At 37.0% G+C, this 26,082-nt stretch overlaps 1 protein-coding gene across 11 annotated transcripts in view; it reads left to right on the top strand.

Moving 5' to 3' along the window:
* Positions 1–26,082, top strand: part of STXBP5L (syntaxin binding protein 5L) — a 200,176-nt gene that overhangs the window by 50,394 nt on the left and 123,700 nt on the right. For all 11 annotated transcript variants that reach the window (XM_052794245.1, XM_052794244.1, XM_052794246.1 and 8 more), the window contains one exon: positions 25,174–25,255. In XM_052794245.1, the coding sequence (XP_052650205.1) occupies positions 25,174–25,255 (82 nt within the window). The remainder of the gene's footprint in view (positions 1–25,173; positions 25,256–26,082) is intronic.

Here is a 26,082-nt window from a genome sequence, read left to right on the forward strand (position 1 = left end):
CTGTTATTGTAATGCTACTACATGGCTTCCAAGGCATGGATGTGGCATGCGTTTGGTCTACTTGCAGTCCAAAAAAACCTTGGAGAGTTACTATAGTTTTCTATCTGGGTAGACTTAACTAGCAGTATCTTCTGGCTGACATTTGGACATGTTAAAAGAGGAGAGAAGAAGGGCATTGGTGACATCTGTTAAAGAGTGAAGCAATCGGCTCGCATTCACACCAGCGTCTGGATAGTAGCCTCTTACCCACTAGGGAGCAAGGGAAGCTGCTAAGTTTCACTTGTATACCTGTCATGACCCAGTGTGATCTCCCCAGCAGTTACACCCTATGAAGCCAGCAGAGGGAATGAGGTGAGGGTTTATGCAGAGAAGCAGAACAGCAGTAACTTACATCAGTAGTCACCCACAGCTGTAAAAGAAACTCTGACCCAGACTTGTGGCAGCATTATTTTGGGAGAGTGGTAACCTTAATTATTCAGGTATCCCTGAGTTCTTGTCCTGTTCTGTTTGTCTTCTTAATTCAATAGTCATTTGTTTGCTTAAAACTCTTTGATTTCCACTTCCCCACCTCGCCACCCCCACTGAGAGGGAAGTATTACTCCCCCTCACAGTTTCTGAAATTTCTGGCCAGGACGTTGCACTAGTGTAATTTCAGTGGTTTTAGTAAGAACTTGTACGAGATCTTCAAATTCCTGATATCGCCAGTTAAATAAGTATGCTGACTCTGTATAATCTAGTCACTGGATCTCTTCTTTTTTTTTTTTAACTCCTTGGAGGAAAGAAAAAAGAAGAAAAAATGGCTGATCCACTAAGTTTTTGTATACTTTGAGGCATACTCCAAGAAGCCCCGGTAGCACACCTCCTGCATGGACCACCTTGTCCAGGAGCTAAGGGGAAAGCACTATCAAGGCTTGTATATAAATGAACATCCTTGACTCAAGCATCCTTGAATATTAATTTTGTAAGGAAATGACATATGGCATCATGTGCCTGTGTATCCTCCAATCTATTCCATGCAAAACCATCATAAATTCAAACTTCTGCATTTTTCATTTCAAAATGTACAGATAGACGTGCAAAAGGCAACCTGTTATAATATTCTATTACGATGTCCTTAACATTGAGATACCCATTTATTGAAAGTCATACCCTGAAAGAATGAGAGGGAAAAAGGAGAAAAAAAAAAACCATTCAAATGGAAACAATAGCGGGATAGAACTAGCAGAGCTATTTAGACGTAGTTTCACCTCACTGGAGTGTGAGGATAAATCATTGTTTTGGAAAGGTATGTGGATGAAATTTAAAAAGGATATTCTCACAGTTTCACAAAATACATAGGTAGCATTGCATATTTCTTTTCAAGGCATGAAATTGTTATCACTGGTCTTTCTCCTCAAAGTAGCAAAATGAGAAAGGGCAATGACAGTTCCAAAGGTAGGTAACATGATTAAAAAACACTGACTAATGCTTTATACAAATGCAGAAATGGCAAATGGGCGTTTTGACTGCAATGTACTGCGTGAATTATTAAATAGCTGAGGAATGAAAATGAGCAGAATTTTGGCAGGCTTCTTAAAAAGCTCATGCAGAGTTTGTCTTTTCCTTAATTGCTGCTCTTTCTAGGGGAAAAATGCATAGATTTTATTAGTTTGTTTCATCTATTTAGGTTAACTCTGATATTATTAGAATGAGCTCTCAAAACACAACATTTCAGGAATCCCAAACTCTGTAGAACAGTCTGCCCTCTGCTGCTTTCCTTAATAAACTAGAAATCAAGAAGGCCCGAATTCTTATCTTCTTTCTTCCTTTGACTTGTTCTTATCGTTTCCTTATGCTTCACAGTCCTAATCTTTGTTGATAAAGCTTAATTACCCTGTCTCAAAGGTAGGATTGTTGGGGCTTAAAATGTCTGCCTACAGTAGCGTTGTAATGTTGAATTCTTTGGCACACCAGCAACAGAAATGGGTCTATAGACAACGTTTCCACTTACATTCAGATATTCACATCACTGTGGTGAGTACACAGCAGATACTCTCACCAATGCTAACATTGTACACCAGACAAGTGGGATGCTGCAGTATTAGTGGGACAAAATGGGTAACTGTTACTGTTGGAGAAAAAAAGGTAGTAACATGGAAAAGGAAGATCCTTTGTAAGTTTCCAGAACCTTGAAAGTCTAGAAAATGAAACTGCTGCTGTTGAATAGTTCCTTTATTACTTTACTGCTTCAAATGGAGAAAAAATGGAAAGTGGGCAGATCTCCAAAGAAAATAAGTAGCAGGAACTTATGTTTTTTAAGGAAGTAAAAAAAAAAAAATTCCAATTAATGATTTTTGGACATCAGTTATACCAGTGCAGGATAAGAGGATGGACTAGATGACTCTTTCAAGTCTCTTAATCCATTTTTCTGAGTTGTACCTTTTTTTTGTATAAATCTTGGCTGCATACAATTTGAAAAACTACATAAAATATATTCCCCTACAACCTTGCATATAAATGTACTACTTTTCTATTCTGTGTAGCCATTTATAATAAAAATCTTACTTTATGTGCATGGTTTTACTACCTTAATACATTAACTGATATGTACTTTTAATGCATTTCCTCTCGAACATGAATGGTGTATGCAGTTAGACATTAGAAACTTAGGTCTAGCATCAGTATAGTCAGCATTGTTCATAATATCTTTGCTTTCCAAGTTAAAAAAAAACCTCATTCTATTTTGCTAACTTTTAGACATTTTACTTGTAAAAAATTTGACATGTTTTTGCTGTGTGCATCAATAGGATGACCAAATAATAAATGTGGATTAGGATTAAATTCAGGAAATTTGGATTCCTGTTACCATACATCCGCTCAGGTTTTTAATTTTACAAACTGTGAAAGTTGTAACAGTGTGTCACTTAGAGATTTGTTCTATAAATGATTATTGCTGCAAAAACTGAGTATACACAGTTTCTGACAACAGAAATTCTTAGATCAGTAGACAAAGGAAACTGAGCTTGCTCAGCTCTAAAAAATCAAATTACTTTTTAAATTGTCTAGGCACATAACTTCAGGTGTATCATCTTAGGCTCATAATTTGAGAGTTGGGGCAGTTCTTGCTTTCTTGGCTTAGCAAAGGACAGAAAAGAAAAAATGCTTTGGGAAGGATTAGTTCATGTTGATACTACTGATCTGGTTCCTCTTGTGACCAAAGGTCATGCTGACTGCTAAAAAGAGAAAGTGGTTGAGCAAAAGGCCACTGACTTAGAGCGAGGTTGTTGTTAGAGGTGGCTCAGTAAATATTGTCCTTTGAGCTGCAAGCTGAGCTGGGATTTCTGCAGAAATTGTTGCTTCTGTTTTATTTTGCTGAGTTCAAGAGGCCAATTCTGAGTGCTGAACCAAATAATATGAATAACATAAGGTTTAGGAAAAGTACAGATTTCCAGTATAGCAGTCATATTCTGTCAGCTGAATTTACATGTATATATGTTTATATATTTATCTAAGTGTGTATATGTATATTTTTGTATGTATAGATACAGATATATATATGTAATCCCAGGGTTTGGGGTTTTTTTGTTCCAAGGATTTGGCAGCAATTGAAAAGGGATTAAGGAGATATAAAGTGATATCACCTTCCTTCAAAGCTTGTGTTAGTTTATGGGGTGGGATCTGAAAACCAGAACCAAGACAATATTTATTTTGTCTGTTTTCTCCAGGCTATCTGCACAGTTTAGTTTTTCATGATTATTGCTTCAGGTTAGTTTCTATCTGCACATGTTGCAAGAGGAAAAAAAAAAAAAGATGAATAGACAATGTTTGCTAGATTCTGATAAATGAACTATTGTGCATCTGTGGATTCCTTAGAAGTCTTTTGACTTCCTTTGTCCTCCTTTAGGATTTTCTAGTGTCTTTTCTTTGTACTTCCATCTTGTTTCCAAAGTCTGAAGGATATAAATGGAAGGACTTTCACTGTAAAATTAATCTGTATGCTAGCAACATACATGTACATATCAGTTTGATATGGAGGTTCAGTAGTTCAGAAATAGAATTTCATAAACCGGGTATTGTTTTTCCCTGATGGTTCTCCAGGTTGAAACGTATTTCTTTCTTCTTTTCTAGGTTTTTTTTGGTCAGCGTTCTGGTCACACTGCTTTTAACTGGTTCAGGCAAATGCACACACACTGACTACATAGAGTGCAGCAGTCTACTTTCGTGTTATCCCTACTCTTTCTGATTATTGGCTTGCTTTTTTAAGGAAGCTTCTTGCATTTTTTCAGTATTTTGTGCAGTCCAGTTTTACCAGGATTTACATTATTGGTTTCCCCACCCATTATGGAGTTTGTAGTTCATAATGGTAGGTGACCATATCAGCACTGTAGAGTCAGTTTTGTAATATGGATTCTGCTTGTTAAATACAGAGTCTCCAGAGCTTTAGAAGTGGTCTCTGAAAAATCCAGTGACTACTGCATCTGAAGAGTGGAGAAGCAGTGCTGAAAACTTACTGCAGGGTGGGTCAGGTGAAACACAATGAAAGAACATTTTAGGGATTTCTACAGTTTCTGCAATCGTTGGGAGTGACATTGACATTTTTCGAAGTAAACTTTGTGTCTCTGGAGATTGCCTATACAAGTACTATGCATCATGCAGCCTCACTTAAGCTCTTTGAAAGCTTTAAATGTTCCATGGTCTTCATTTGTCCTCTACAAAAGAATATTTCACTGTGACTGAGGCAGTGTCTTCACTTGTTGAACAGACGTTGTCTATGTGCCAAATGCAGCAGTGAACAAGTTGAGCTTGGTTTGCTTACCTGGAGATTTTTTTTCGAGGGTGGGTGGCTTTTAGTTTTGTTTTCTAGAACTGTGGAAGAAACATCTTCTGAATGGCAATCCATGACAAAATGAAATGGGGAGGTGTAGGGTCTAGGGTTCACTACCTGTTTTGGAGGAGCAAGTTAGCATATGAGGTCTCAGCTTGTCAGCTCTGTTTACATGTGGCTTATATGGGGAGTCAAGGTGCATGACAGCATGTCTGACAAAACAGGATGAGCCTCTTATGTAGGCAGAGCAGGCCAGAAAGTGGGGAGCGCGCAGCGAGGGCTCTAATTTTGGCAGAAGTGTATGGGCTCATGGCTGAAGAATGGAGCATGCAGGTGCTGTGGTACAAGCAATGGCTAGGAGAAATGAAGGGTGGTCTGGGTGTGGTACCTTTCACAGTTAAATGGAAATTTTTGATATGTGCCTCCTAAAGAAAGGAAGTATTGTATAGTTATTTTATCAATGCTGCATTCTTCAGATTGGAGACTGATGACCAGACTGGACACTAATGTCCTTGAATAGGATGAAGTGAAAGATATTTTCCATTAACACTCAAAGATACCTGTGTAGCTTATGGATTTTAAATATTTTCAAAAATCAGTTTATGTTTACATATATCACTGTTTTAACACTTCTGAAAAGGTAACCCTTTCCTATACATTAGTACATGATTTTTGTAGCTGGGTTAAGAATGGGTCATGATCAGCAGAATTCTCTCAGACTTTAGCCTAGAGCTGTGGAAAGATAGTACAGATTGACTATTTTGTAGTTAGTAGGGCTAGTGTCTTTATGGAGGCTAGGCCTGAAGTGAAACTAGACTATTTTCTGTTGCTTCTCTCATTATGTTACCTTACTTTGTTCTGTGGGCTGCAAATGTCTGAATACTCTGTTTTCCTCCTCTCTCTACTGTAGTCTTTCCACTTCCCATTTAGGGATCCATGGGAGTTTTCACACAGTGTAAGAATAACTTCTGTTTAATTATCACTTTTTCATTCTGAAGAAATAAACATAGTGAACTATTTTACTGAAACTCTGAAGTAAAAAGGAATTATAAGTTGATAGTGAAAGATAAATTACAGCCTTTGCTATTTTAATAAGTAGTATTTATTCAGTTATAGAACCACATGAATATTTTGTGATTATATAAATTATAACATAACCCACATTTTAAAGTACAAATAGCAATAGTAGCAACCATGTAAAATTTATAACTAATTAACTTATAAATTATTACTGTAGACTGAACTATAAAAGATCACAACTGATACGTAGCAATAAACCACTGTATTTTCCTCTTATAGATTTACATATCTTTTAGTAAAATAGTCTTGAATTTTCAAAATATTGCTGGTTTTACTACCTTGTTTATGTAATATACTATGTACAGTTTTCATGTGTCAGACCTTGTTCTACTGGTTTTGGGTACCTCACAGATGCCTCAAAGGGAATGAGAGTTTAGCCTTTCATAGGAATCTGGCCACAAATCATTTGTCACTGAAAATTGGAGGTTCTAACATATACACATTATACATACACTTATGTATGTATGTATTTTATTTATATGTATGTATTGTATTTATATGTGTATGTATATGTACATACATAAGTTCCAATGACCGATAGTGTTCTGCATATAGAATAAGATGGTTTGATAGATTGAAAGCTATATGTATATAAGGACAATTCGAGTTAAATAGTTATCTGTAGAATTTGATGAAATCTCTTGTTTTACCTCCAGATACATAATTTGTGAAGGGTAGAAGATAGCTTTCTGGAAAAAACTCAGCCAGTTGAAAACAAAACCTCAAACTATGGAGGTCAGATAGTTTGGGGGTTTTTTTTTAATGTTATTAAAAACTAGTATTTCTGTCTGAGGTGTTCTTTGCGGAGAAGTATATTTAGTCAATCTGATTCTTTCTGAGTCTATGAAAAAACCCAAAGATATCAAAATAGTATGTTAACAATGTATAGCATGCTTTTATGCATGTTTATATATCCCAAATATTGTAGTGATGGAATTATGTACAGCTGTCTGCAGAGCTTTACTGCATCACTTTTTATTAAAGCCAACCAAAAATAATAAATTGCTATATAGCTGCTACATTTTTAAAAATAGCTTATTAATCATGGGAATAGTGCAATACCATACAAATATCATGTGACAACAAAAATAACTGTTGAAAAGACTTATTGTATAACATAACTGAAAATATAAAAAATATCCCATATGCTTCCCCCAAGTTTTTTCCAGATCCCAAATCACAGAAATTACGAATTTTTAAGAAGTCCCATATGTGTTTTGGATAACAGTAGGTGTGGAGTCCCTCATAGGTATAGACGCACGTAATGTGTGAGATAAGTATATCCAGCCAACAGGCATAGCATGGTCTTCCTCCTCGTGGCAGCACGTTAATCATTGACAAATTTGCCGAGAACAGCGTAGGCAAGTTCTGTTCCCCACATCACTTCTGTTAATGACGGCTTCTATTCAGTGTGCCAGATGTGCTGAGACCTTGTACAGGTTCAAGAGAAATAGACTCACGAGGACTTTGCCTGCATCTGCAGGTCAGAATTCGGAGCAGGTTTCTTGTCACAAAGATATCTTTTGCTTCTCTTCTATAGTTTCAGGGGGAAAGTACTGACTGAGCAACACAGCAATAGGTTGTAGTGATAGGCAGGTTATCTAGCTGCACTAGGAGGCGAAGTGCACACAGACTTGCAGTACTTGGAACTGTACTGTCCCCAAACTATGCAGCTCAAATTTTAGAGCATTGTGGGAGCACAGTTCAACAGAGGTCTCTTGAAGTAAAGCAACAATGCCACAGCCCTTTGGTTGGTCAGCTTATCTTCCTCAGCAGAATGCTCTAGTTTGCTTGCTCTTTTGATTCTGTTGCACCAGTGATGTCTAAGAGACATCTTTTTTATTCCTAAGCCAGCAGATGTAAATATAACAGGTGGCATCGCTTTTGCTTGCTTGGTTGTGTTCTGGTAAATGGTTGTATTGGACAGCTGAAAGAGAGGTCTTCCATTTACTTTGGGGTGGTTCCATCTACCTTCTTCGCTGGCTGGCTGGATACCTGGGGGGAAGGTTGTGTCCCTGGTATGCCGCTGAGTCCTCTCAGCTAGGGGGAGTTTCCAGCTTGAGGGGGGAAGAGTAGGGATTGGGAGACAGCATTCCCAGGAGCTTGGTGCACAGGTGGCTCTGGTGGGTGTCAAAGAAGAGATCTTTTGTGGTGCCAAAGAGGGACTGTGTAGTATTGATGTGGCACTTTGCAGGTATACAGTGTGGAGGCTGCTTCTCGTTAACTTGTGTTTGGAGCTATGTCACTCCCAACAGGTCTGAGTTTTCTTCCTTTCCCTTGTTTTGCTTTGTGCCCTGAGAAGAGCTAATGGCAGCAATTCTGAGCCCTCGGGGAGCTCTGGGGATCATCCGCTTGGGAGGAAAGGAGTAGGCCGTTCTGTCATCTTTGATCATGGTGGCGCCAAGGGGCAGTGCTGCTCCTGTGTGCAGGATGGGAAATTTGCAGGAAGAACAGAGACAAGGCTGTGTTGCGTTCTCTCCCTCCACTGGGGAAACATCTGAAGCGGTGCTTTGTGCTTTCCACAAATGTAAGCCTTTCTTTTCTGCAGTCTTGGGGTAGCTTTGCATGAATTAATAGGTCTTCTCTTCCTGCTCAGTGGCTATCTCTTTCTGTTCCCTTATCTTCTTGCTTAAGGTAAATGTGGCCTGAAGGATCAGAAGAACTCCTGCTCTTCCTTACCTTTCATGTTTTCAAAATTGTCTTCAGGCTTGTCTTGAGTTCCCTACAGTTTCAGACTTTTAAACAAATTAATCTCTTAATCTAGCAGTATTTGTCACCAAGCAGAGTCTTCACAGATCGTGTCCATTTCTGCTTCAGTGATCTCTTTAGTATGAACACCTGGAACAGATTCTGCATCAGACATCAGAGCTTGGAGAACTCATTTAAGTGTGAGGTGACAAGCTTTCCTACCCGTGTCATTTCAAATGTACTTTTCCATAAGTTATTACAAGGACTAGTTATTGGTTTAAGAGTGTTTTACTCTAAAAGTGATCTTTCTTGATTGCCATGCTCCACCCCCCCACCCCCCCCCCCCCCCCCCCCGCAAAAAGCAGCCAGTTGAAATGTATACTATGAAAAATGTTTTTCAGTCTCTTCTGAATGCTGTGTTTGTGCTGGTCAACAATCAAATGACATTAATTTGCAGAATACATAACGTGCTTTCATGCTATATGAGGGGTGATGATAATTAGGACTACAGAAAATACTCTAATTTCAAAATATCAGGCAGATCTTGTATGCTGTTGCTTATCTGACACGATCTGTGTTATTTTTTGTTCACCTGAAATTTTCCTCAGATTTTTTTTTTTAATAATGCAGCTTGTATAGTTAGAGAATCAAAAGCATTTTGTCTGAAGCCCAAGAAATCATTTCTCTGTTATTTTTTGTTATCTTGATTTGTTAGTGAAAGCCAGGGAATTAGCAGCACTAGGCGAGAACTCTGTCTAATGAAAAATCAATCACAGTTGTTAATGATTACTAATGTCTCACTTCTTGAAAAATCATGCTGTTGTGCTTGGGAGATATTTATTTTTTAGTGTATAGCAAAATGTTCATTTTTAAAGGTTTAGGTGCTTTCTTTGAAACAAAAGGAATTTTACTTAGTTCTCTAATGATACAATAATGATTGTGGGTTTTCTCTGTTTCTTTCTCAGTAATAAGGAGAAAAAAAGGGAACTTCTAAACCACAGTCGCATTCATGAACTACATAAAGATTAACCCTCAAAATGAGAGGTACTACTAGAGTTGAGGAAAACATTCCTCAACTACTTCTTGGTGCTAGACTACGCTATAAGGCTAAAAGTATTTTCATTGATGAGTTTTCAGATTAGCCAAGCTTTATAGGTTGAATGCAATACCGTGAATGATGCCATCAAACAATTTAGTAGAAATCTGTAGCTAATCGAGTAATTCTATAGCTAATGAACATACTCTGAGAACCTGCCTTAGGACTGGGTAAATGGTTTTTGTTACCTTCAGTCTGGAGATGATACTGGGATTCTTCTCTAGTTAGAAGACCAGTTTTGAATATGATAGAGGTCCAATAGCTGAGATAATTGCTATTTTGTGCCACAGAGTGCACAAGAGTAGTCTGTGGTTGAGAAAGCTCTACCTGTCTTTTAAATCACATGTTGTTTTGGAAGCCAGGGCAGGGGAGAAGAGGAAGAGACAGCAAAATAATTAACACTGAGAAATCTGTTACTTGGACAGAAATATTCCCAAATTGTCCTAAAAATTATCTGGCAGTCTCTCTCTCCCTGCTGCATGATAGCAGAGACTTTGGTTATACCAACTAGCTACAGACCATTACTTTTCTGGCAGCCTTCCTGGTTAGGAAGCACACAAGTCTGATTATAGGTGGCAGCCCAAACCATCCCAGAAGCCGCAGTACTTTGTGAGTAGCAGCAGCTGTGGTTTACATACTGAAGACTTCATACCTGCCACACCACATCATAACTCAGTCCAGTCTTCACCTAAAAAGAAAGTGCAAAGAGAAAGAGTTTGTATTTACTTTTTCTGATCTGGGGCATACTCCCTGCCCCTGGACTTAATGATGGCACTATTGGGAGATCTCTTTTGAGTGGCTGCAGAAAAAGGCCAGCAGATTACTTCATCTTCAGAGGCAAGGCTGTCTTCTCGTGAAGCAGTTGCTAATTTAGATAAAGTTAATAAGTTTATTTCCCATGAAGAAGCTTGTTTTCTTGAAGTGAATACATGATATACCTCTCCATTTCTGATTCTGTACCTTAATGTAATTATTTATTATATTCTGTTTATTATATTCTAATTATTCTATTATTTAGATAATTGGTTAATTGCCTTACCAACAGGAGTGTGTGTTAGTGGTACTGAAGTTTAACAGTTGACTGCTACATTACTAGTTTAATTCTGCACTGGTGGTTGAGGTATTTCTTATAGTGGAGATACAAGTTACCAGTGTGATATCTAGGTAATGGCTATGTAACCAGAAGGCAGTGCTTATTAGGGAAGCTTTCACTGATTTCTGTCTCTCTTGCTTGCCTTGTCTTTTTGTTTTTGTGAATGTGAAAGACAACTGTAGAAATCTTGATAGATTTACAGGAGAGATACAGAAATGATTTGGCTGGAAGAAGTATGTTATAATGAGAGACTTGAGGATTTCAATCTGAAGTAGTTTATTAAAAAGAAGACTGAATGATAGTTTTACTGCTTTGTACATGTCCTTTCACGGGAATAAAATGGCTACTTAAAAGGTTTTCTAAGCTAACAGAAAAATGTATTAGTGGCTTGAAATTAAAGTCTGACAAATTGCCTTAATATTTTTAGCAATATGTGTAGTTAGTCTTTGAAATGAATCACCAAGGAAAGTCATAGGGTCTTCATTTCTTGAAATCTTAAACTTTATTGGCTTTCTGGAAAATAGGCTTCTGTTAAACAAACACTACTGCATTCGTTGGGGTAATACAATAGATCAGACTAGATATTTTCATGCAACAATCAAGAAAATTTGCTTTTTCTCCATTAACTGTCAGAATTTTAGTTCTAAAAATTTAATATCAGCCAGAGTAATCTTTTTTTTTTTAGTACTTTGTCCAGTGTTTTTTTTTCTTCTTACAGTTTGTTTTAATGCTAATCCAGCAATTCTAGTATGATTTGTAAAATTGGAGCTGGAAACAGAAGACAGCTAATGATGAAAGGATGTTATAGTAAGAGCTTTGGTTAGACAATTAATAATTGACTACTTGTACCTTTTATTACAATAACATGATATGTTATACAGTGATCTGAAATAAATTCAGTGCTAGGAAAAGTAAGAGAATCTTGGCAAAGTAAGTACGAATCTGGTTCAGGTTTCATAATCTGTCTTGCAAAAAAAAAAGTCAAAACATACCTAAATTAATGCAGGACACTGACATGCAAAGCGCCTTGATGCAGAGCTTGGAATTTGTCATATTTGACCCAGACAAGGCTTAAAACAAAGGACAAGCTGCCCTGATTTATTCTTTGCCACCTGTATTTCTACCAGGCCATTGCTAGTAAACAATTACAGTATACCTTTGCTCTTCACCGTTTCCTTTGTTTGAATAATTTCTTGTCGTCAGCAGGCTGCAGAGCCATGAAACCAGGATCTGTGGCATCTGCGTTGTGTTAGAGAAACAGTATTGCTGGGGATACCATTGTGGGAAAAATATGGCCAGCATCTGAGTATTTTGTATCCAGAGATAATGTCTGTTACAGGAAACAGCATTTTAAAAACATTGCAGTAGAGTGCATTAAAGCTGGTGTCATTGTCCTGGACTCTGTTAGGTAAAGCAGGATGCATAATGCATTGGTCATCCACAAGCATGAATATCTTGAAGTTGACAGAAATGTAGGATATTACCTGTATTACTTAAAACCAATCCCTTCCCAAAACCACAAGGAACAACAACAACAAAAGCCTTTCCCCATGAATCTCTAAGTATCAAAAGCTATTTTCCTCTTTCAGTCACCATAGGCTATAGTAGTAATGGGGCAGAATAGCCAGAATAGAGGAAATACGAAATATAGCATTGTAATTAATTTCTTACCACACTTTTATTTTTGGATCCTGTTCATTAACAAACAAATATAGCAGAGACATAATGTGCAATATGTATATTCAATGAACAGAAGAAGTGCTCGTGCTTTCCAGATGAAACAAAACCACTGTAGTAGTTGGAGTTAGCAGGTAGATTGTATGTACCCTCATTGCAGCGTTATAATTCGGAAGAAATGAAAGAAATTTACAAGTATTTATTGTCATGAGGTAGTAAAGGAAAAGAATAGCTTGCTTGTAACCCTTGATTCTAATGTGCTGTGGATTCCTGGTGCAAAAATTAATCCTCCTAAAGCTGGTAGACAACTTCTTCTATTGTCTACAGTAAGCTCAACTTTAAATTTTGAGACTTTAACATTTTACTGATTTGCAAAATAAAAATGTATGAAATCTATAGTGTATATTTGAGTTATTAGGTAGATAAACCATTCGGAGACTTTAACTGCTATTTGATAAATATTGTTGAATATATTCTTTTTTTATGTCAGAGGGACCACTTAATTTTGCTACTGTCATTTTACAGTACTATTAATAAGTCTGTCAGATTATTAACATGCAATGAATATGCATGCTGAAGATTAGAATAGGCTGTGGGAAATATAAATGTCTTTGTGAACTGGATTTAAAATCTGCTTTGGTGTGCAGGCCTTAATTGAAAAACCCCCAAAATCGTAATTTTGTTATGGGATCATAGAAATCATGTTGAGCAACCAGTGTTGTCTAACTCTTTGTAGTCGGGGAAATGCAGATCTTGGTACCAGGAAAAGCTTTGGTGTGGTGAATTTACAGTTCTCTTACTCTTGACAGCATTGGCATGGGAAATGTTTGTTTATAGGCTAGAGCTAGGGCTTCTTCCAACAGCTGATTGTTTTAAAACAAACAAAATTGAAATCAAGCCACAAGAAAAATGGGGCACTGAGTTGGATAGCAAAGGTCTGGTTTAGGGATTAACCTCTTTTATGCATATTGAGCTGAACTGATTGGCAAATCGGAATCTAGAAAAGAATGTTTCACTGTGGGGTACAACAGCAGAGGACTTTTTGTGAGGTTTTCATGTTCTTGTGGAGAAATAGATATTGTGGAGTATAGATATTGAATGTACATATTCTACATAATCATAGCTTAACTTGCAGGAAAGTAGCTGTTGTAGACACCTATCAGTTTCAAGTTCTGATGCCTGTGTTTGGGAGAGAGGAGTGGGGACACACGGTGAGAATAAACATTTGCTTTAAACATGGTCACTTTGACATCATTCCTTTCAGAGGCATTTCTTCTTTTTCCATTTACTTACTAATCAGTTCAGTTCTTCATGTGACAAATTAGTGTTATGATGTAAAATATGTAAACTATATAACTTCATCCAAGCCATGGCCTTACATTTTTATCACGTATTAGGATGTGAGTATATCTCATCTTTAAGACAGATCCATCAGCAAATTTGGACAAGAAAGCCTCCAAGCATTGTCAGTAGCTGTGAGTACATCTTGTCAATGCTTGTTCTAATATATCAGTATTCTCAAATGGCCTTCTTGTACAGCTCCTGCTTTATGTATACAGATACTGGCATTTCCTTGTGCAAACCTAAACTCTTAATCTGTTTACCTAGTCTTTGAAGATTCCGAGTGCTTCCAGGGTATGAAAATCACAATATGAGAAGTCAGTATTGAAGAGAACTGGGGGGGTTATTTTTGTTTAGGGGTTTGGGGTTTTTTTTTCCTTATTTGTCTGAAGTGTATCGGAAAGTAAACTTTTTGTTCCACTGCCATTCCTTAATTTTTAAATATTTTTTGCATTACAAAGTTTTGATTGTCCTATGCTGAGTCAGTGACTTCCTGGTAGGAATTATCTCATTTTTCTGCGTCTTGCAAGCACTGATCAGCTATAGCCTTCTTTCCTTGCCATCTTCATATTTCCCCCCCTCTTTTAAACATTTCTTTCTGTCCCAGTGTGTGTGTTTGTGTGCGCTCATCTTTTCCAGTCTGATTAAGTTTTTTGAGCTGATTTAGCAAATATATTGTGGTCCTGTCCCACAAAGGCTTCTCTAATAAAGACATATTCCTTTGGAAAGCTGTTAGACTCTTGAGCTTCAAGTATTGGAAATCTCCTGCTCTTTTTGGTAAGTTAAGCCACAGGGCAGAGGGTGACAGTTGAAAGAGAGCAGTCCAATTTCAAAATCCAGAATCACCCCAATGTTTTCCTAGACAGAAATTCTAAGTAATGTGATGCTTATGAGCATTGAAGTGAAATGGAGATAAATCTCTCTCTTCCCCTAGACTTTGCTTTGTATCAGCCTTCGTATTTATATTCTTTCCTCTACCTTAAAATTAATCTAGATGCTAGTTTTTATGCTGAATTTGAAACAACAGTGCTAGGAAAAATAAAACATATTTTTCCCATTTAGTTTAGTAAATTTGCATTAGAAAAAAGCAAATCAGAAACAGTGTCTGTGCAGAGGTGCTTTTTATATTTTAATCTGCTTTTCAAGTCTTGCAGACAGTATAGGATTAAAGAGATGTGATTTTTGTGATTATTGTTTGTGGGATGAAATAGAATAGATACAGCCTTTATGGTACTGAATGTTCAGTAATGTTTTCAGGGTTTAACAAAATGACAGCTCAAAGTACATCTCCATGTTTAACCTCCCAAAGAAGATTTCTGTTTTGACTTCCACATTAGTGAGAGTCAAAGGCTTTAACTAGTCAGTGGTCTCCCTTCCTCATCCTACTTACAGCTTATATACTAAACCTTCAATATGGCTATGCAAGTAATATCTCCAACTTCTGAAAATCAATGTGGGGAGAAGCTCACACAATTGATGTGCGTGTATACTGTCAAGCTGAATTTCTCCCCGTTTTGCTCCAGGTTTCTCTTCTCTTTTGCTCATGCTACATGTATGGTAGATTGCTCTTAGGATTCTGTTTTAGGCTGTAAAAACTGTCTCTTCCTAGATGAAACCTAGTGTAATAATTAACACGGAGACTTCTCCAGTTGGCAGTATGGATGGCCTACACCGTGTCTTGCTTCCTCTGCGCAGTTTGTTTCCCTGCAGGCTTCCTCCCTCACATCACACTGCAGAAACACAACTTAGATGGGCTTAAGGCATTTTTCTCGTTGACTTGAGTAGAGACCAGGGCCCTGGTGGTGTTTCATATTGTGCTGTGCTGGATCTGCAGCTGTTACTGCAGATCTGCTTCCTGAAGTAGATAACGAAACCTGTAGATCTTGCCAAGATGATAGCAGTGGTACTACAGGGCTGGATTGATAGTCATCCAGCCTCAACAGTCTCTGCTGGCTCTCTTCATTCTGCAGCGAGGGATTTGGATGATTGGAAGCCACCACCCCCACTAGCACCATCTTGCTGTCAGTTACCTGGCAGAGCCTCAGCATGAGAGCTATGCTTCAGCTATGGCAGTGTTTCGGTTCTCTCCAGTTCTGCAAAGAATAATCCCTTGGAGGGAGGCAGAGCTCTCAGTCTTTTTAATTTGGATTGCCAAGGAAGTGTAAAAGTAGTTTTGATCCCTTTTGATTCTTGTCCAACAAGATCTAGAATTGGGTTATTCTGAAATAATACTGTATTAGTAATGGTAAGTTCTGAAACAGTGTCCTGCTTCACTGAGACGTGCAGACTTTCAGTAATTGGCATGGAAAAACTGGGATCCTGAGAGATTTCTGCTACATGCTGTTTTATTCCCAGAAGTAGTCAGTCTTTTCTTAAAATGTAAATGCTCTTTGGATGTTATTCAGTATTCACCAACTATGCTTTCAAACCTTTACTCATGTTTTAAGCCATGTTAACTAATGTGATTATAAATTTTAATTCAAATAAAACATAAAGGCTTAATACAGCTGGCATCAAACATGAGCCAAGCTTACAAGTGTCTGTTTAAAGTGGCAAAATCATAGTTCATACTCCTTTATGCCAAAAGGGCTTCCTGAAATACATTTTACCAGCTGCTCGTTACCTATTTCATGTAACTTGAATGGAAGGGCTGATTAACTGTGGTATATAGTGTACTTTATTTCAAAATCTGATAGAATAATTATGTGGCTCAGGAGGATTATAAGCGTGATGAAATGTAGGTAACGTTTAACCTCTATCTTGCACTAGAAAAAAAAGTAATGCCTCTTCCAAGTAATTTGTTACTGAAAACTTCCCTTAAAAAACGTGAGTTTTACAATAACAGAAGGTAAAACTATTTAAGGTTGACTGTCTGATGTTTGGAATGCCTTTTAACATAGGCGCATTTATAGTATCACTGATATTGAACTAAACCTAAGAAAAAACAACCACCAGATAGTTCATTGAAATTTTGTCAAACTCTAAAACGTAACAGAATGATTATTTAATTTGATTCACAAAGTTGAGTTCTTATAGTAAATATGTGAATCAGAATACAAGCTCTACGAATGATCTGTTACTGGACAATCACCTCAGTTTCATAACCAATTGTCTGTCTTGATAGCTAGCGGTCTGGAGATTTTCAGGGACTAAATTTCTTCAAATTAATTCTGGGAATTTTTTTTGGTTTAGCAGGTTGATTTATTAGGCTCTGCATGTAATTGTGAATTTAACTTCAAAAGAAAAGAGGTTGATTATAGAAAGCATATATTTTGTGCTTAAAGGACTTCCTTTTGAATGCCTTGTTGTTAAGATGCTCTTAATTTTTCGGAGAAGTATGGAATTATCTCGCTGTTTCAGTAGAAGTTTTTCATTCTTTGTTTCAGTTCTATGTTGATTTGTTGATAAGCCTAAGCAAAGTAGGTTTGGGGGGATCTTAGCACCTGATAAGAGTAAAATCCAGGACATTCTTATTGCAGGACTGAGCACAAAATGGCCCATGTTAAGTGGCCATATATGTGCTCCTGATTGCTTCTGCTTTGACCAAATGGAGTAAGACAACAGTGTGCACAGCACAGCTCGTCTTAAAACTCCATAATTGCTCATGAAGCACAGACTATAGTTGTGTGTGACTCATTGCTGTGAAGTACCTGGCATGAAGAATTAGCCAGAAGTAATCAGGGCAACTGATAATTATTCTAGCACCCCTGGACAAAGAAGTTTTTGTGTTCCTGCTATCTGTATTAGCCAAAATAGATCGTGAAACATTTTCAGGTAAGAGGGAACATTATTTAATCATCTGTTCTCATCTCCTACAGACTACAGCATTTGCCATAGGACCTTCCTTACCTTACTCCTGCTCCAGTGGTTGGGGCTGGAAGTAGCATTTGGGAAAACATGCAGTCTTGTTTTAAAGATTACCAGTAATGGCTAATTGCAGTCTCTGTTTAAAAGAGAAAGTGCAGTGTGTATTCTCAAGCTCTGTCATGATGTGGATGAAGGTGTTACATATTATTTTAGTTGTATAACTTTTCCATAGCAACTACAGGTGGAATTAATATTTGGGAAAATTGTCTTTTTATTTTTAGATACATATAGTTTGACAGGTCTTTTGACCTTTTTTAAAAAGACTTATTACATGATCACTTTTCATGCTGTCTTCTGTTGTCACTGGCAGCTATGAAGAAAATCAGCACCTTGTGATCACTGTTAGAAATTGCTAAAAATTCAACGACCGCTTAAAGAAATCTCTGCTGTAGGAAAATACAAGAAATCTTACATTTGATCTTATGTAGAGTTTATATACATAGTCTTCCATTTTTTGCTTGAAGAGCACAAACAAAACTTCCTAAAACCTTCTCTAAACCTATTATCAACAAATTCAGTGGTAGAGTGCACGAGCAGGGATGACACAAATACTAACACAACGCTCACACTTAACTTTTAAATGCAGTGAGTTTTAGTATAAAATCATTGTAGATGGTTGCATTTGTCATCAGTGACTGTATATGCAGTAACCTGCATGTGTACTGGGTGTACAGATATACATGGAGCAAATACTGTGTTAAATATTAGTATCTGCAGGCTGAGAAAAAAGAAATTAAAAATGGCTGAGTTAAAGCTACCTGCTTGGTCTCTTTTGTAAGAGAGAGTATGTTAGACTACCATCTGTGCCCAATGCATACAGATGGCCAGCAAATGGTATTTGCATAGTCCTCTTAAAAGGCAGTAAATTGAATAAAATGCAGTTTTTACCTTTTTTTTTTTTATCTCTATATGTTGTTGTGCAGGCTCTTGGCTATATTAAAGTGACTTTCTGGCTTTAGGATGTTCCAAAATACACAGCCACTCTCATTTGTGGCTCAGTTTAGTTTTCTATAACCTCCAGTGTACATTAGGACAAGAGTATTACTCTGTCACAGCTTATTCTCTCTGTAGCTTTTTACTAGATGTGTTTGTAAACAAACATAAGTTTGTAAACAAACGTTACAAACTTTTTCTTCAATTTCCATATTTGTTATGCCTTCGACTAAATTTGTGTCCGCATTTGTAAATTTCTGTGAAACAACAGCCCCTGTGAATACAACCAATACACTCTTCACTCACTTCTACAGATTTCAGTTTTCACTCATTGTTGCCTTTCTTGTTTTTATCTGTATGTGTCAGTGAGCTTGCTGAGGCTTATGACTACCCAAAAAAAAAGAGGAAGCCTACTGTAAATGCAAACTCTTCATGTTGTTTGTTACTGTTGCAAGTACAACCACCTCAAAATACAGATCTTTCAGGGTGGCTGCCTGGCAATGTGGAGCTTTTACAGACTAGTAACTAAATGGCTCCTTTTTTGGAGGTGACTTTAGAGCTCAGTGGTTTCTGTTATTTATTATATATGTGTGTGTATATATACATGCATACGCAAAAGGAAATTGAAAATTATTGATATTCCACAAATGGAATATGAAATTATTCGCCTACATGTTATTTGCAAAACATTGCTAGAGTCATTACCTCTGAGTATCTGCTTTTCACAATTTACTATTTCAGGTTTAGGGTTGATTGAGTTCAGTCACGTGGTGATTGTATTTGTATTAGGTTTCTGGAACAGATGATTCCCAAAATGACAAAGATCTTGGAAGGCAGTCTCACAAAGAGATGAAAATATATAGCCGTATGAGTGTTGGTAATCCTTGTGGTATCTGCAGATATTTCGGAAAGTAAAATAGTTTCTAAATTCATAGGAATCAAAAAATTGTGAATAGTGTTGATGTGAATTTCCATTTTACTTGAATAAATGGTCATATTTTTCTTAGCATTCATTCAGCTATCCAACTGTAGTCTATATAATGGAGGCTTGCCATTAAATACAAGCTATCTATAGGTGCTTTAACCTGGAAGAAATTAAAGTTGCCAAAAGCAAATTTTTCAGCCTGTATCTATCATAATAATATGTAACTGTTCCTGAGATTAACTCTTGCATAATTTGTATGCATGAACAGAGAGATCTATGTCAAGAAAAATAAACAAGGCAAAGGTCATTGTAGACCAAAAGCTCATGCTTATTGGTGCCAAAAAAGTTTGTCTGTATTTATAAAATACATCATGTTTAGCATCCTAAGAGCAGCCAAGTGCAGCAGTATTTCACCTTTTCATAGCGGAGGGGAAAAAAATAAGAGCTCTTTATTTAAACAGCTGAATGAACTCGAGACATAATGAACCTCATTGTAAAACTGAATCCTTCTATGTTTAAAACAAAAACCACTAAGAGTTACTGTTTAATGAGGCAGTGTCCAGTGAATCCACAGCAAATAGAAGGCCATAAAGCTAGGATTAGGTTGCATGTCCTTTCTAAGGAATTCGGTGTGCTCAACTACATGTAGTTAACAGCATGAAGCATGGTAGGGGTGTGCTTACTTTTTGAAAAGCAATGGAGAAGTCTCAAAAACCATAAACAATATGATTTCCCCATTTGTTAAGGTAATTAAGAGGTGTCATGTACACATGTATTAAAACACTATAGTGAATTTAAGGAATAATAAAATGCCATATATGTTTTCACATTGTACTAAAGAAGCCATTACCAAAGTGATGTGTAGCTCTGATTTTGATACTTGAAAGAAGTTGAGCACACGTTCTAGAATATGTATAAAAAATCATAAGAATGATTCAAGAGCTAACAAAATTGCTGTGTGACGTGAAAATAAAGGAGCTCAGGGTATTTTGGTTTTGTTTATGCAGAAGATAGATAAGATACAGCTTGATCACAAAGAAGGAAATTTCTGCTAATAGAAAGTTATTTAATTTAGCACAGAAAGGAATAATGAGATCCAAAGGCTTGAAACTGAAGCTAAATGTATTGATTCTACATACAGCATGGCATTCTTAATAATCAGGATAACTAAACACTGGAGCAATATACTTCAGAAATCACAAAGATAGAATATGTCATGGAGAGAGAGAAAAACTCAGTTTGAAGCCTATTTGAAGTACAAAATCTAGGACTGTGGCATTTATTTGTACCAGAATATGCACTCCCCTTAGTAGACAGAAAATTAATGTATGTGAGACTCACAGAATTTCCATGAAGGAACTGTAAAACTATGTATTCCAGGAAGTGAAAGTAGCTAAGTTCAGAATTTAGGTGATAAAGATGATGTTTTCATAATTGTTATCTTTTGACAAAATCCATCCTGTGACCAGATACAACTGACTAACCTTCTGGTTGGTTTAGTTAGTGGTGTGGTTGAATTCTTCTACCATTCTGCTAGTTATTTAGTTAAATACATTGGTGCTTTTTTAACTGATAAATCACTCAACTCAGTGGAATAGGTCTTCTGCAAGAAAAGGCTGTCCTATATTCCAGTTACACACTAAATCAGTTTTACAGTTGGTTTATATAATGGAGTAACACCAGCCCACAAGCATCTGCTCTTAGGGTGCTGCATATTCCTACTCAAACATCTATCAGTCAGTGCAGATCAGATGACAGGACTCCTTCAAGCAGCAGTGCTACTTCTGCAGCACCCCACAATTCCCAAATATTTTAAAGGAGAGGCTATAAATGGGGGTTGCCCATTTCTATGTGTGTCTCTTAATAAAACGGTGGATGCGAGACCGTGGTTTCTGCTTAATGATTATAACCCCTTACTTTAGTGTTTGTTTCTTTACATAGATTTCTTTTAGTCATGGAAGAAGTTAGTTAAGTAGTCGAAAAAATGTTAGAGTTGCTTATTTACATAGCTTGGTGTCATTTTCTTCTGTGGAAGAGTTTTGGTTTTGAAAAAGGGGCCATCTGTAATTTTAACAGTTTTTACTTGACGGGATATCTGTTAGCTGCTTGGCATGCCTTGGCAGGAGGTCCTCTATGATACCATGTCTTCAGTTCCTCTGCCTTGCCAGGAGGAACGAATCAGACTGCAGTCCTTGTTATTGCAAAAAGATTTAATCTGACACTACTAAAGAATCACCCATCTTGAATGAAGAACATGTCTTACCGCTGGACCTTCTGGTCCTAAGAAGTTAGATACCTGCTGCAGGTAACACTGGTTTCAACTCCAGGAGTCAGTTCTAAAGTATTTGAACTTTTGGTTCTCAGTGAACACAGAAGACTTTCAAGTCTGGATTCCATTAGTACTAACCTTTGAGAAGAGAGACATCAGATTTGTATGTATCATACAGTAAAAATGAGTCATGGAATAAGAAAGTTGTGGGATGCTGTGGAGAGTTTGGTCATAGATCATGCTTATGAGAAGCTTTGCCCATTGATACCTCTCCAATGTATGTAATCATTCACTGGCAACTTTGGTTTCCAGTAAAATGTATCCACATATGCACATGCTCTGGTATTGGGCATTCAAGATACAGTGAGTATGGATATGGCATGAGAATATCAGATATATGCTAAGTGGTCATTATACAAGTGACCAAAAGGATTTGGAGGAAAAATCTGAATCAGGTTGCAATATTGGGAAATGGAAATTTTCTTCAACTTGTGATGGAATGGCCCAAGACATGAGAGTGTAAGTTCTTTGCTAATATTGTATTACGCTGTCATGGCAGTCTGTATCTTGGAAGCCAAATTCAAGTACTTAAAATTAGGCACCCTAACAACTGATTTTATCTTTTTTTAATTTTTTTTTTTTAAATAGTGATAAGCTTTGGAATAACAGGATGTCAAAATACTCTATGAAAAACTGTTGCATACAAGTGAATACAGAGCAAAATATCCCATTTCACACATACAGATCTTAAAATCAGGATTAAATGTTGTTTTCAGAAAGAACATTTTTCTGTTAGAATGTTCTTACTGTCACAGTTTCACTGCTTGATGCACATAATTCTGATTCTACTTGTTTCACTCTAGATCCCAACAGACATCCAGACTTAGTTTTCATCTTTTTCCCTTTTATGTATAAATTAGGATAATCTGGCATGTCTGTGAAGGCCCCTGGGAGATCCAACATACTGATAAGAGAGAGAAGATAGTTGACTGGCTTTTATCCTTGAAACCCATGATGTCTACTTTGAGGTATTCAGATGTATCTGTATTAGTCCGCCCTTTTAATATCTTCAGAGATATTCCACTCTCCCTGATAGTAGAGTCATTATTTAATAAAAAGGCAAAAGTAAAAGAATAAGTTCAGTCCAGCGCCTGTACTATAGCTGCTTCTGCTGTATGTCCTGGTAGAGTACACTGGTATGAAAAGTTTTGATGAGGTAAGGTCATACTCCTCTATGCTTGGCAGCAAAGCACAGAATTTGCAAAAGATGGGCTGAAGTGCCAAGAACATGTGCCAAGTCATATCTCTTCAGCTCCTTCTGCTGGAAGGACCTCACTGCAGCTCTCACGATGTTTGAAAACCACCATCAGTTAGTGATAATGCTGCTATTTAAGCATCAGCCCTTACATCAGGGCAATTGGCCAGACTGAAGCAGACGGCACAATTTCTCTCTTATTTTAGTAATTTGTGAAGTATTTCAGGGTGAACACTTATGCAAATAAATGTGAATTATTGGAGAGTGCTTTGTTTGTTTGGCATATGCTGAATTAAATCATGTACTTTGTTAGGATGTTTCCTAGAAAACTAACTTAGCATGATACTGATGTGGAAGGGTGACAGCTGCTTAATCAGGGCAATGCTAGTGTAATTTTCATTAAGGACAATCATTAGCTAATGCCATGTATTTATACTGAATATAAAGCTCAAGTGAAAGGGAGAGCATTCATCTGTGAAAACTGCTATTCAGTTTGGAATCCCCAGGGGGTGGGTGGGTTGGTTGGTTTTGGTGCTAGTCTTGCTTCCTCTCACCTTACAACAAGTAGGGGGGAACAGTATTTAAAAAAAGAGTGCCACAGAGCTGTCATTCAAAATGGACCAGAGGATTACCATCAACCCTTAAAAATTATACTAGGCTACCATATAGCTTTATTGTCCATTTTAAATGGGTTGTTTAAATGATGCACAGGTTCTTATTATTTTATCAGTTATGAATGCATTCAGGACTACAGTTTGGGAACAAGTGGCAAATAGAGTTACTCAGGTTTTTTTCTCTACCTTGCTGTCCTATAATGTAGTTATGATATTTTAACCACGGCTTTTCCTTTGTAGATACCAGTACACTGAGATCACTGTCAAAGGAGATACTGTATTCTTTTGTGAAACACTGTCTCCAGCTTACAAATAGGGAAATGAAGGCACAGGGAAGAAAAGATAACTTTTTTTCCCCTGTGGTTATCCAGTAGACCGTTTGGCAAAATCAGGAGTAGACCTCTGGTCTGTCAAGGTCAATCATCTCCATTAAACTGATTGTTTAACAATTGGAAAAGTAATTACTTAATACTATAAAGTTTTAACCCTCCAATTTACTAATCTGTGGACTTTACTTCCCTGAGGCCAATTTTAGAATAGTTTACTGCAACTCTCTTCAACTGTGAAAGGGGAAGTAAAGATTCTGACAGTTGCCTGCAGTATAGGTGGACAGTTGGCATTTTTGTTCAGGATTTTACAATATGCTTTTATGATCATATATAACCAGTAGATAGGGCTTTGTGTTTCTGATCATAATCTTGGATGTTTTGAATATATATGAAGGCGTTTTGCCTGTTTCAAACAACATGGTTGTTACTAGTATATTTCATATTCCTCTCTTCTTTTGTTTTACTTTTTATCTTTGGTAATTTTCTGGAACAGCAGTTTCTTGTTGAAGTCTCTGACTCAGATCGGAAAGGCCATCATCTAAGTTAGAGAGATGGCAATTTAGCATGCAGAGAGAAAGACCCAAAGAGAACAAATAGAAAACTACATTCATGATATATCCGGACAACAAGGTATTGCTACAATATTGGACTAGGGAGCTAGACTTGGGTAACTCTGCATGGCACTGCATTGTACTTCTGTTGATGAGACAGAGAGCAATAGTTACATGTGAGCTTTTACGTAAGCGTGAAATGACTCACTCTAAAAAGTATTTTCTCAGATTTAAAAAGGAAAGCCTGCTACAGAACCATGTTACTGACCTTAGTCCTAAATTATTAATTTTATGATGTCTTGATAAGTGCAAAAATCTGATACGTTCGTGTGTTAAATGAACCAATACTGTGTAAAAAGAAATTTAAGATGCATCCTGCTGAATTTTTGTGTTAATTCATGTACTTTATTTCACAGGCAAAAAGACCAGGCGAGAACAGATCACTCAAAATTGCACATGTTTCAACCTGATGATGTTGGTACTTTAATTAGAACAGTGGAAAGTCAGCATGATTTCTTTTGTTTTACAGAAAGCAAGAAAAATTGAGGTTAATTAAAGGTTAATTAGAGTTTAATTGGTAGTTATTTTTTTTTTCCTCTTTACTTTGTGTGATAACAGAAATCTTAGAATCCTTGACTTTGATGGCAACAGATTGGGCAGGCCTGGTGTTGATTGCTACTGCCAACATGAAAGTGGTGCTGCAGTTCTGCAGCTCCAGTTCTTAATCAATGAGGTAAGGCCATATTTACTCAGATTCTTCTGTATAAATGTAGTTGAATAAATCAATTTGTGTATTGTAATTGAGTGATGTAACTTTTCACATTGACAAATTGTGCCAACAAGTAAGTGGTGTACATCCAGAGGATGTTCACCATACAGCCTTTTAGAAGACTATTTATGGGACTGCACACAGGGAAAAGTATTACCTTCATATACATCAGTATAAAGTACTGAACGAAGAACAGTCAATATATGAATGTGTGCAGGTAGATGTAAAATCCATGAAATTAGTAAATATGCTACACAGTCCTGCTTCAAATAGAAATTAATAGATGAGCTAAATCTTTCTATGGAAATATATGGATGGTTATTGGCTGAAAACTCAATAGTTGGGCATATGCTACTACTTAAAGCAAGGAAAAGCAATTGCAGGGGTCATCAATCAAACCAGCATGCTTAGTCTTTGTAAATGGTTTGTCGAAATCCAGTTTAGACAACATGAAGAAACAGTGATAGGTTATAGCTTGCTCTGTGCAGAAGATCTCTGGAGCTGGTAATAGGCAAGAAGACTTTCTGGAGCATATAAATCTGGTTTTATTTCTAGAACATCGTAACTTGGCCAAATTACAAGCTAGTCGTAATTCAGCTTTGCTTAATTTTCTCCCATGATATAAGGAAACACTTTTGACGGTTTCAAGTCCTCTTTCTGAGCCTGGCGATCTTAGAGTTTCACTAGGAAAGAGTTTTAGTTTTGTGGGTTTTTAAACCTGAGAAATATTTATCTTTTTCTCCACCTGTTTGGAGAGAAAGTACCTGAACCACAGAAACTGAGGGAGGACT

This window comes from Harpia harpyja, chromosome 8, assembly GCF_026419915.1.
Source record: "Harpia harpyja isolate bHarHar1 chromosome 8, bHarHar1 primary haplotype, whole genome shotgun sequence".
NCBI classification, from domain to species: Eukaryota; Metazoa; Chordata; class Aves; order Accipitriformes; family Accipitridae; genus Harpia; species Harpia harpyja.